The sequence below is a fragment of the Paramacrobiotus metropolitanus genome, unplaced genomic scaffold (assembly GCF_019649055.1).
Source record: "Paramacrobiotus metropolitanus isolate TYO unplaced genomic scaffold, Prichtersi_v1.0 Parri_scaffold0000038, whole genome shotgun sequence".
Classification (NCBI taxonomy): domain Eukaryota; kingdom Metazoa; phylum Tardigrada; class Eutardigrada; order Parachela; family Macrobiotidae; genus Paramacrobiotus; species Paramacrobiotus metropolitanus.
This window is the reverse complement of record NW_026570258.1, coordinates 507,368-520,852: the sequence shown is the minus strand read 5'-3', so window position 1 is coordinate 520,852 and position 13,485 is coordinate 507,368. Positions and strand designations below refer to the sequence as shown.

Below are 13,485 nucleotides of genomic sequence, written 5' to 3'. Positions count from 1 at the left end.
TCACGTCATTTTTAAGTGTGGGCAACTCGATGACAGGGAACTTCAAGCGCCACTTGTTCATTTTACATGAAACAAGCGCATACATAAACGACTCTGTAGTAGGTGTTTCCCTGTCTGATAACGAGCAGTTCTTCTGCAGGCTGCGCCGAAGCGATTGAACACTTGTTATACAGACCGACTACTGTGGCGGTCGACCTGGTCATACCGACGAGATGATGCCCCCGCCAAAACATGTGGTGCCTCGGCTCGCTATGCCTCTAACCTGGCTTCGAGCTTTCACGATAAAACGCGCCGTTGTTGTCAAATGTCGAGCGAAAAATATTTTCAGGCTGGAAAATACGCAAATAAAATCTGCAGGAATGAAAATCACTTTGGTCTTTGCGTGTTTGCCGTTTATCCGAGTTATGAAGTAATTGTTTTTTAAAATTGTTTTCTTTTAAAATTTATTGTGCGTAGCTCAACTGTGTGCGCGCAAATGGCGAAGAACAAGCTGAGCGGAGTGGCGAAGAAGCAGAAACTGCAGACCGAACCGCGTCGCTCCGATCGCGCTCGTCTGCCGCCGTTGCCAGCCGATCAGCGCGCAGTATATCTGGATGATGGCCAGGGTGGGTGCCCTGTACAATCCTCTCAAAATTTACCAGTTATCGTTTATGGGGATTGTGTATGTGACAGGGAATCTGCGATTTGCGGGAGTGGAGACGTACGACGGTAAAGCCGTGAGCTTCGAAGCACATCAAGACGGGACGTACTCGTCGCAGTCCTCCCTGAATAATGGCTCCTCTTCGTCCAAAACGGCACTCATGACGAACGGGAAGAGCAGGAAATTTCACAGCGATAATTTCGCGCTGGATACCGTGCCCAAGAAGAGCAAGGGCCGACCGCGCAAAGACCAGACGGTAGGCAACGAAAAATATTTTTTGTATTTTAATTTCCCGAATATCAATAATATTTTAATTATGTTTAAATTATGAATATTGTGTTATTATTATTATTCAAAATTCAGTATTTATTGCTCTGGGTATGAGCAATTTTATGTCAAGAGTGTTATAAATTGTTATTGCGTAACAAATCAGTGATCTGTAATCTACAGAATTTTGCCATCATCTAATTATGCATTGATTTGTACCATTTTTACTCGTTTTTCGTAGGCTGTGAAAAAAATCGTGGATGAAAATATTCGACAGGGGATGCGAGCGGAAACCGTTGCAGGCGTCATTCTCACGGTAAATGCAGGAAAACCGTGAATTAGTTTTGATGAAAAAAATTATCCTTGCGTAATCAAAACATGCAGAAAAACTCGGGCACGAGTAAACCTTGAAACGCTCATCCGACATTAATTCGGAAATTTTGTTTTCGATTTCGTCGTTAATAAGACAACTAATTTTGACAGTTCAACTTTGAGAAATTGGCAGAATTTTATGCTGATTGTGTATTTCGTTGCGGGGGATGGTAGAAAGCCGGAAATGCAGGGAAACAGGATGGGAAGCGTGTGGAATCCAAAACGGCGCAGGTGGTCCGCAAAGTGAAGTCGCACTGTCGCGCTGAAACGGGACAGTTTGCACGCGCGCCGAATGCCAGCCAGGGAAAGGTATTCATCAAAAATACGGCATTATCTGCTTGAAAAAAATGCAGTAAAACATTTATATATAATTTTTAATAATAATGAAATAAGAAAATTAATAGCATTATTGTGTGGGATATAAAAAGATGGAAAGTTTTAAATTGGACAAAATTTTAAGACAATCATTTGCGTTGCAAGATAACAAGGTTTGTTTGTCGTCATAGAAAGAGGAATTTCGGGATGCTGCGAAGACTACTCCCAAGAAGAGAGCCGGCACGGAGGTGATTCCGGTGTTTGATGCGGAGAAGCTGCGGGCGCATGTGGAAGGGCGAGCCGCCAAAGCCTTGGCGCTGACGGCGTTGTGCACCATCGGCCGCAATCCGGTCCGTCCGCGGATCCCTAAGAAGCCCACGGACCGCTCGCACAGCGCGAAACCAACCAAGCCACCCATCGTCAGCGGTCCGTGACGTGTTAGACCTGTAGATATTTTTTATATAATTTTTCCTAATTTTTTTCCTTGTTTTCTTCCTGGGTTTCCGATTGGTTTTTCTTTATGTCTGCAGCGTGCTGGATAAACAAATTCTACCGTAGAATTTTCCTACGTTAAAAGTGTAAATTTATTTCTTACAGTTCGCGCGGATACGCCGATTCCGGAAGTGCGCGGTTCGGTCGCTGAGAATCCTCCGGCGACAAAGAAAGTGGAGAAAGTGGCGAAGCCGCAACCGGAAACCAAACATCGGGATGTGACGAAGAAGCGGAAGGTAGGTTAACCGTTAACGTTCAGCCGACATTCAGTCGCTCAAGTACGTGTGATTTTCATACTTCTTTTCGCTTCCTGTAATCCTTCCTGTTTCCTTCAGAGTTTGTCATATAAACCGAAGGCACAAGCACCCAGCCGACTCGATACTACTATATGAATGAAATAAAATTAAAGAGCGCAGATTATTACGCAATCAAAAATGACGATTTAAAAAATTTTAAATAATTGTTTTTATTACTTTGTATTGATTTTTTTATATTTTTGTTATTTTCGTATCATTTTCGTTGCACGAATGCCTTCGTAGCGATTTGGTATTGTAAGAGTCTTATTGTTTCGCATTTTGTTAGCATTTGGTGTTTTAGAATTTTCTGTTGGCGTTTACTCTTATTTAGTGGATGAAGAGCGGTTTTGCATACATTTTCTTAAACTGATTTTAAGTACTGACTGCATGCGAATTTGAAAAAATTAATGATCTTTCTACACTTCACTCTCCCGAAAATATTGCAGAGTTTCGTTTTTGATACAGATTTTGTTTTTACTTGGACACTTTTGCGATAATAATAGTGGCGTTTTTGCAGGAAAAACCGGATAGTGCCCAGCGTCTGAAAAAGACCAAAAAAGATCGGAAAAAAACCAAATCTCCCGCAAAGTCGCACTGCCTGGTGGAGCAGACGGCTGATGACGCTGTTGATATCAATTTGGTCTCTTTTGGTCAGTATAGCGTTTGTTCTACTGCAGCCAATTTAGGAATAATTTTTTTTAAATTCAGGAATAATTTTGGAATAGTTTCATAATTTTTTTGCATCATTTAGAAATAATGTTTTTCAATTCAGGAATAATTTATGAATAGTTTCATAATTTTTTGGCATCATTTTAGGATTAATTTTTTTTTAAATTCAGGAATAATTTAGGAATAGTTTCATAATTTTTTGGCATAATTTTAGGAATAATTTTTTTTAAATTCAGGAATAATTTAGGAATAGTTTCATAATTTTTTTGGCATCACTTAGGAATAATTTCTTCTTTAGGAAATCTAGGAATAATTTTATTTCCATTTAGGAATAATTTCATTTTTTGGCATCATTTAGGAATAATTTCATTCTTTAGGAGAATTTAGGAATAATTTTATTTCCATTTAGGAATAATTTCGTAATTTTAGGAACCATCATGGAATAATTTCATAAATTTAGGAATAATTCACCGATTTTTTTTAAAATTGGGAATGTGGAAATAATTTGGGGTTTTTTTCTGCAGTTGCCAATGAGCCGAGCGGTGAGGCGTACTACACCGCCGCGGGCGAACTGGCCCGTCCCACGGATAAAGTGCAGTATTGCAAATTAATCAAGATGGCCGCCTCCGAATCGGGCATTGTGCTGGTGAAGGCGGGACACCGCAAGGGAGGCACCAACTGCTCGACGGATGCGCACATGGTGGGTGGGAGATTGTTGGACCGTTTAAACTGTTATTTTGCATTTTATTTTTTAATTTCTTTCTTAATCAGAATTTTAATATTATTTTACTGTATCGGATAGTTGTAACAGTGGTGCTGCTTTGCAATTGCAGATGATGTTTGTCCACGCTGGCGAGGCGATGGTGCATACGGCGGAGAATATCGTGGGGGATTTGTCCAGTTTTCTGGTGAAGAAGGCCGGCGTCTTCACCGTTGCGCCAGGTACTGTTCGATGCATTTGGATATTCGTTAGTTAAAGTAAAATAAATTTGCGTCATCGTTTTCCATCTTGAAATTAAATCCCAATTGATAATGAAATTGTATCACTAACAGAGAACCAAGAAAAATATTAGAGATAAGCAATTTTCGTTGAACTAGAAATGAGAAAAATCAGTAAAATTAAATTGGTTGCAATTCTAAAATTTCGCTCCTCGTTTAGTAAAAATTTTATTATTAAGAAAATTGCAAACAGGAAAATATAAAGCTGGCTTGGGCTGAATTTTAAAAAAATTGATAGAACATTATTTTCAGGTGAATAATAAAAGTTGGACCGAAATTCTGTATTTTATTGTAAAACACACGTAAAAAGTTTTTATCCGCATTCCTGGTTATGCGGAGGTTTCTTCGATAAATACTGGTTATTCTTAATAATATTTGTTGAATAATTGTGGGCGATTTATTGTCGATTTCCGTACATGCCTTTAATACAGTAATCCGTATTTTTGCAGGGCGTTGGTACGACGTGGAGGCCGTTGGCGGGGAGAATCTGGAGTTGTTCTGGGTGCGCGTGGGCAAGATGACGGCGCCGTTGGCCTGACCACCGTTGCCTGGACTCATTTTTTTGTTATGATAGAATTCTGGAGACAATCTCGCTGATTTTTCTGTTGATGGTTTGGGAACATTCTGTCGTTTGATTGCACGTGCATTGCTGTTGAATTGGACTTGATCTTATTTTTTTACCGGGAAGACGGGACTTCGCGCGATGTGAATTTGATATGGCATACGTATTGCGTTTCAGGCTGGTGCTTTTTTCCCTTTGTTACTGGTTTTGTTCATTGCATTTTTGTTTTCCGTGGAGATCCCGTCGTTTCTTACGTGATAATGCTCACTATTAAAAATCAACCTCGGTCGGCATTTACCGCCGAACATGTGAAAAGCACCTTAGAAAACCGCACAGCAACGTATTTGTTAGCGTTAACGGATGAATTACAGCTTTTCTCATACGCATGTTTAACTCGTGATGCCCCCGTTCGTCAACTACTGTACCATGAAGAATCTGCCGCACGAAAAGCCTCCCCGACCATCAGTCTTTCGAAGAGAGGTGGCCATGCGAAAGGAAGCAGAGGAGGAACGTGCGCGCTCGGCCGGAACCGGTCGGTGGCGCGAAACGCTATGTCACAGCCTAACGCAGCTGGCCAGTCCAGACCTCCTTCGCCAGCCCCGTCAGCCCCTTCTACGAAGAGCCGAAAGGCTACGGCTACAAAATGGGCGTGGGAAGAAGGAACCCACACCGACACCAAGTGACTCCGACGCTGAGGGCTCGTAACCCGAGGACTCAGAGGCTGAAGAAAATGAGGAGGACGAGGACCAGGACATGGAATCCCGAAAGTCCGACTCAGATGATGATGATCATCATCATCATCATCTGAGTGGGATATATCGGCAGTGGGATGTTTCGTGCGGAAACGAGTTTTCGAACACGTATACGGTATACAAGTCATTTAGCATTAGAATGACATAAAATATTAGAAAAAAGTGATTTGGAGTGCGCGAAAGCAAAAGTTTTAGTGTAAGTATCTCATTTCTGTCACCATGAGTGGGCCATTTTTCTAAACGAGCAATAAATATTTGATTTGAGGGTTTGTATTGTGCTTGTAATTACATGAAAAAAATTGTGAGTATGCGTGTAGTAGTTAATTAAATTTTCAGGTGAAGTTGTTAAGGAGTTTAATTTGACGTCGTACAGATACCAGGGCACCATTACAGATATTACTGACGGAAAGGTCTACAGGAAGAACCAGGAGAAATTTCGATAGGCTCCTTACGTCGGGGATGACGAGGTGGTTTTCACTTTGATCCTGAGTACCGACGGTGTGAAAATCTTTGAGAGCACGGCTCAAAGTTTATGGCCAGTGTTTTGCACGATTTGCGAGTTATCGGCAGACATACGTTACCGGAACGAGAAATTATCAGTTACGCGCTGTGGCAAGGAGTTGGAAAACCGCCACTGGCTGCGATAATCCACAACCTGATGGAAGAAGTTGATGAAATAAATAATTCGGGATTATTCATAAACTTTGCAACTGGAAGGAAAAGAGTATATGTTACGATTCCTGCAATCACTGGTGACCTACAAGCAAGACAATTTTATTTGAATATGGTCGGTCCCGGTGGTTTCCAGTGTTGCGCACTTTGTGACATTGAAGGAGAACGCGTTCATAAAGGCGGTAGCACCTGTCGCATCTATCCGCCTGACAGCATCTGCGCCCGACGAACAGATGATTCTATAAGAGCGGCTGCGGAGCAGGCGACACCAGAAACACCGGTAATTACAGTACATAAAGCATAACAATCAATTTTAAACTTGCATTCAATTTTATGGAACACAAACCGGAAATACCAGACATTGTTATCGAAAATATTTTAAGGTACTCGGCTTCAACGGTTTGCCGCAAATTATTGGACTTGGAAACACTTTTGATTTCGGCACTGGCATTCTCATTGACGCGATGCACGGGATATGTTTGGGTGTCGGAAAAGCTTACACCACGATCCTTTTTAGTGGGGCGCAGACTATTTTAAACGAAGTGCAGGTAATCATGTCGAAACCTCCGGGCTCCGTAAAAAAGTGCTCTTAACTCAGACTTATTTTTCGGTTTTTTTAATTATAAACACATTGCTTTTTCAAAGTTCATTGCACAGTTGCATTTGTACATAGAGACAACAAGCAAACTCTCGGTATCGTTCATTTCGTCAACCGCCATCTATTTGTCGGATACCTCAAAGTATTAATGTCAAGGAGTGGAAGGCATCCGATATCCGTAACTGGATACTCTATTTCTCTATTCCATCGATGGTTGGTCTGCTGCCCGATGAATACCTTAACCACTGGTACCTTTTGGTGGATGCTTACACGATTCTCAACAGTTCCAAAATCCGTGTTGATGACCTTGAGCGTGCTTCGCGAAGCCTTACTAAATTTTCTGATGACTTCCCAAGTTTGTTTGGTAAGAAATACCGTATATTGATCGTGATTACCTACCGTGACTGCTAACGCGTGCTTAAATTCCCATGCATTTCAGAGCCAGAAAATTTCGGCATAAATTTCCATGGGTTGCAGCACCTAACGGAGCAGGTGGACCTCTGGGGTCCGTTATTTGCCTCCGATCTTTTCGCATTTGAATCAAAAAATGGGTGGTTGACCCGGCATTCTTATGCAAAACACAATGTTACCCGTAGCCTGATGCGAACCTTACTCGGCTCACAAATTCTGCAGGAGAAAGCTGACCTTGTTTCCATTCCAGCAGAGGTGCACTTAATACGCATTATCCAAGGAAAGAGGTATAACTTTAAATGCCGGAAAGTTTCCGGCATCGCAAGAAATTAAAGTATGTGGTTGCTACTCGTATATACGTACATATATACCGCAGCATTCGTTCATGAGAAGAACACCATTCCGCCTCCTGCTTATGATAAAATTTTTTTTGTAATCTGTCAATGTACGGTAATACAATGGAATGCAAAATTAACCGGACGCTGGCCGATATATATCCGGCAGAGCACAGCCGGTATCCTCCGCCTTTAAGTTAATTTTGCAGTCCATTGTACGTACAGATAGGGGTTTGTATAACTTTATATGATATTCCTATGACTCTTATTGCTTTTAGAGGTAAGGAAGGGTGGACCGGTGCAGGATGGCGGTCATGGTCGGCGGCAATTAGTTCTCCAGACTGTTCCTTAATACCACAAGAACACCCATGTAAAAACCACGTTTTGAAAGGCCTCAAAACAGCAGTTATTGACGGAATAAGCGTGTGGACGGATGCATACCGAAAACCAAAACGAACACTGGCCAAATATTTCTTACAAGCTAAATATTTCCAGTGAGTTATTCGCCCACATACCAGACGCATACCGTTTTGTAGAGAAAAATCAGCTCTGTTGAGCAGTATTTTTTATAGCGGGGTGGTTTTCATAGTTATCATTTAAATACATTTAAAGTTAGTATTGCAAAACGTCCAGTGACGTGTCTATGCGCATTTCAAAGATGCCGCCCATCACACATCCGAGATACCGATCTTCTGCCGCGCTGATCGCGGATATGCTGCATCGCGTGGTTATCAGCTCGGCAGATCATATCCGGATTCAGTGGAAGCTGGCATATGGTACGCTGTATGTTCTGAGCACTGAACATCTCAACTCGGTGTAATTTTTGTTTCTGGTTCTACAAACTAGCAAATTATAACTTTGAGGATTTTGAACGCTAAATGCACGCAAAAATATCAACAATCCATTGACGCTCTTTGTGAACTCAAAATTAGAGCAAATAAAAAAATTTATTTTCCGCTAACGTAAATGTCGCACAGGCAGGCCACCGCTCTATGCGCTGCAGAAGATCGGTATCTCAGATGCGCGATGGGCGGCATCTTTGAAGTGCGCATAGACACGTCACTGGACGTTTTGCAATACTAACTTTAAATGTATTTTAAACGATAACTATGAAAACCACCCCGCTATAAAAAATACTGCTTAACAGAGCTGATTTTTCTCTACAAAACGGTATGCGTCTGGTATGTGGGCGAATAACTCACTGGAAATATTTAGCTTGTTAGTGACCAACAGACGGACAAAACAAAAGAAATACGTACGGGTTCACCAGCTCCTTATGTGCAGCGATTGTATCCAGTTACTTTTCATCGGCTACATAATGCGGCCCGAATTTATTGAGCCGAATATTGTCAGGCTTTTTTTCGCACCATACTCCGTAAGTTTTTGGATATTTTAAAAAAAGATAAAACTGTATCGCAGAATAGCAACAACATGCATATTATTTGTAGGATTATATATGAAAATAATATTCAGTCGAGAAAAATAATTTCGCTAACATGACATATTTTTACTTGTCGTTGTGTTCTACTGGTATGCATCACTTTCACAATTGTCTGAACATATGTACTTGTGGTCACTGCTTTTTAAAAAATTGTTAATAATTATAGCATGCGATGCGCGCTGTTATATGTTTATTATTTAACGTCTGTGCTTTAGTTAACAGCAGCTAATTTGTTCAAATTTAACTGCAGCGACTTCCTCCTCACCGCTCAAGATATGGAACTCCAAGAACGCGTTACCTTAATTCATCCTGACTATGCGGATGTGATTGTGCTGGACAAGACACGCTATTCTTCTTAAATTTTTTATACATATTTTAATTGTATGAACGGACGTACGTCGTTAGTTATAGACTTGTAGGGCATGTCCTGTAGCGCGAGCATTGAAGTGAAGTTGAAATGGAATTTGTTGGCAGTCACCAAATGGAAGTAAAAATATAGCAGGAAACCTCGAAATGCTAAATTCGCGTGCCGGGTTTAAATTCGTAGAACTGATAATTCGTAGAGCTAATGAAGTATACCAGTACGAGTACAGCTTAATGATTACCCAGCATTAGTAAAGCTCGGAAGCTCGTACTGATACACCTCGTACTAGTAAATCTCGTACTGATGAACCAGTACGAGTAAAACTCGGAAGCCTTCTTTTGGGCCTTTGGAAGTTTACGGGGAGGCCTGTGGTTCGCTTATTATGTTGCCACATAGAAGCCCGTAAGATAACACAAAGGCGGAATCTGGCGGCCTGAAACTGGAGGGCACGCGGTTGGCTTCCGTCAAGCCAACCCAGGGGCCTCTTAATTGGCGGGCTTTGGAAACCCCGCCTTTTGCCATTTTTATGCCGGTAAACAGGCCCTTTTGCACGTGGCCCTTTTCCGGTTGGCAGGAGGTCATAAAATTTGCACTGGGGATGATGACCAGAGCCCTGGTAAGCTGACCATCAACAACCGGACCATGATTTGGAAATACCTTCAGGCGACGAAAACCGGCCACCAAACGGTGACCAAAGCATAGAGGACCAGGGCGGCGCGGAAGGCGCCAATCAGAAGGACCAGAGCGGCGCAGAAGGCGCCAGCCAGGACGGTCAAGGCGGCGTAGAAGACGCCCAACCCAACCAAAGTGTCCCACAGCCCGACCGGGACAATGTGAAAGACACGTCCTCACCAAAATCAGACTACGGTGAGATACAATGGACCTTGCCAGATCCATGCCCGGAGAAACCGCGCACAGACTACGTCTCGCCATCAAGATCAACAGTGGCCAGGAAATGGCCGGGTGGAGATCCCTCCAAAAAGCCGAAGATTTCCAACACCGATAAGGGATGGGCGTATGTCAAGGCAGCCCTAAAGGCGTTGTCCGAAACGGGCACAACCCTTGCTACGGGGGGATTAGCCTTTAAACTCATTCAAAGATAGCAAGGCCCATGGCTGACCAAGTCCAAGGTGATGAAATACATCATGATGGCCTACAATTAGTGAGTCATCCTAAGGACCCATTTGCCCAACGGCAACATCTTCTACACGTACCCACCGGAAAAACGTGACAAGGCCCCTCAAGGCTATTGGGAATGGCGGAACGCCATCCTGGCCGTGCTCACCACCACGCAGCACCCTTTGGGCCTGACACGAGGCGAGATGGCCAATCAACTCCTTGGACGGTACAACCTATATGCCTTGGCGCACCACCCCCAGCTGATCGATGGACTGGAATACGTTTCTGGTCATGCTCGCCCAAACGAGTTGTATTATATCGGCAAACACGTCAGTTATGTCGTCCGAAAGATGTTGCGCGAAGGTTGGCTCAAGCAAACAGTCGACGAGCCTGAGGCCCAGCGACGATACAGACAGCTGAGCACTCCACCAGACCGATACGGCCCTGGTCCCACCGATCCAGCCACCCTGGCTTCCACCAAAAAGCAGCAGAAGCGGCGGCCTTACCATCAGTGACCTAGGCATAGAAGTTGCATAGGGTCTAGGGGGTGATCCAGATATAATTCACCAGGCAAGTAAAGCTTGGTTAACAAATATCATGTTACATGTAAAAATTTGTAGGGACGTAAAATTCATAGGGCGTGAATATTATAGGGACATGTCCTAGAAGTGGACTTCACCTCAGTTCTGCATGTCTTATTTCTGTTACCACAGAGAATGGGACTTACACCACAGCAGAAGTATGACCCAGGATGCCGAGACTGCAATAACAATATCATGGACCAATCGAACCGACAGGACAACTCTCCACGGGAGGTGTTCCCATGCGCATACCACCTGCGGCCTGGCTTCCGTGATAAAAATGAGAGGGCGTACGGCTTCTACCTAGAAGTGGTCAGAGACAACTTCGACGCCTATGCACAAATGACTAGTCGCGACGGACGCCACCTGTTTCCCCTAGTGAGGAAACAGCAAACAGATCGAAATCTTCAATCTATACATGGCGCGTTCCGGAGTTATAATGCGGGGATGGAGCGACACTGGAATCCAGTTGTCTCCTCTCAGCCAGGCTGCACGCGAGCAGAAAATTCAGCGTGACCGGGACAATGGAAATCGACCCGTAACACGGGCGTTGATCAGTCAGGGCGCGGTCCAACGGTCGTCCCGAAAACTCATGGACAGCAGTCGCACCAGCAGCAGCAACCGTCGCGTTCTCAGCCCTACGGGTTTGAGGCGTCTACACCAATGACCCATGAACAGATCATTGGAAATATCAACAAGATCATGGTCGACTAAGCTGCCAAGCAGCTTATGGAAGGTGGACTGTTGGACGCCCTAAGGGGCCAGTATGAGCCAGTGCGTACCGAACGGCATGCGCCAGCGGCACCGCTACCGTGGCAGCCAGATGACTTACGTTATGACATCGATCACCAGGACCAGACCGGTCGCCAGAATCGCGGCCATCCTCAGGAGCAACCGCACCAAGTGCGGACCTCACCCGAAAAGCGGAAGGAGGAAGAATCCAGGCCTGGTTGTCGCTCGGTCCGACAAACGACCAGAACGAAGTGTCAGGTCTGTGGCCCATAACATCAGTGTCCACATACCTATAGACGCTGAGGCCGCACCGCCGTTATCGGACTCACCGGCCCGACGTGACACAAGCACCAGTGCGACCAACTTCGATCCATATGAATATGCCCAGAAGGCCAGAACCAAGGCGTCAACACCCGGCCACTCCCCCATCGGAGAGTGACGGATTACGTTATGGGCGCCATCCCATATCCAACGGATCGATGGCCTAGGTTGACGCCATCATCCAGGACCTGCAGAGCTTTGTCATTTGGTCCGGACTCGAACTGGAGTTCCAGCAGAAGGACTGGCCCCATACTTTCAGTATGCGGGACCGCATTGAGAATCGCGATGGCTACCCGACAGTCCGTGATAACGCTCTATCGAGCGCTACGGACGTGAACTTGCTCGGACAGCCAATCACCCTGACCGGACTGGAATGACTTGTGCCAGTTGCACATTCAGGATAACCAGCCTGATCACATCAAGTATCTGGCCCAGTTCGTCTACCGGACGCGAACGCCGGCTTTCTGGTCACGGCCACAAGGGCCGCTATGGGATTCCCGTGCAAACCTGAAAATTATCAAGCGGCCCCGATTGGAACGTACGCTTATACGTTCAACGGCACGGTGCTACGCATCTTGGCCGCCAAATCGGGACACCTGCGGTGTCACTGGGAACGGAAAATTGCCAACCGGCAAGGGAAGATCATTCCCGCATATCTAACCCATGTGGCCTTGCCTGGGAACCAGATCCATGAAATCGAGGCGGGAGCCAAAGTCCAAAGCGCCCTGAACGTCTACAGGAACCGCGTTAAAGACTACCGCTATCGACAGCCAACGGATTTCCAGGATGGAGCGGAAGCGTTCGTTAATCGGACGGCGGCGCGGAAACTTCCAACGAAGTTACGTACCTAGCGATCCTCAGCAGGGTCGTCTTCGCGTGACCAGGCTCCGGCCGAGCACCCTGGCCAAGAAGTCCAGCCGACCAGCACCTCCAGCCAGCAGGAAAACCAAACTGAACAAGATCTGGCGGACATGGAACAGAGCGTCATCAACCCATTGCAACACAGGAGCGGGACGATGGCGACGACCAAACCGGACGAGGAGGGCAGGAATCGGCCAACGGCCAATCCTGCATGTCGACCTAGAAGTGGGCCGACATTTGGCCTAGAAGTAGCCTTGGTCACCTAAAAGTGGGACCATAACGCTGAACCGGTTTGAACACCATAATGGGTACAATCCATCAGTTGTTACCCTCGCCCAACAAACGTGGCATACGGCCGTGTATCGTCTACCTCACTGGATTCCCTGAATCTTCACCGGATTCCCCAAATCGGCTCTGGTTTAGCGGCTGGGACCATGAATTTGGCTTGGCCATCCCAGACCGTCCGACGGAGTCCACCGGACCGAACTTGGCGCAAGGCCCAGTTCACCGGCATGGAGAGTCAGCGCCCAGACGACGGCGACGGCCTGTATTGAAACTGCGGCAAGCCGTGGACAAGTCCTGGCCCATAGAAGTTGGACCAGGTCTGCTATGTGTCCAACGGACCATAAGCGGCTCACGAGTCGAGTTGCCGTACCAGGTAACTGCAATCAGTGAGTTAATGGGAG

At 45.2% G+C, this 13,485-nt stretch overlaps 1 protein-coding gene across 1 annotated transcript; it reads left to right on the top strand.

Moving 5' to 3' along the window:
- The first annotated feature begins 321 nt into the window (after positions 1-321).
- Positions 322-4,895, top strand: LOC129590014 (uncharacterized). The gene is made up of 10 exons (XM_055484979.1): positions 322-605; positions 673-896; positions 1,149-1,223; positions 1,454-1,588; positions 1,786-2,020; positions 2,192-2,322; positions 2,900-3,032; positions 3,576-3,751; positions 3,885-3,993; positions 4,500-4,895. Exons 1-10 carry the CDS (start codon positions 476-478, stop codon positions 4,586-4,588), a joined length of 1,437 nt encoding a protein of 478 aa, XP_055340954.1. The 5' UTR covers positions 322-475; the 3' UTR covers positions 4,589-4,895.
- The last annotated feature ends 8,590 nt before the right edge of the window (positions 4,896-13,485 follow it).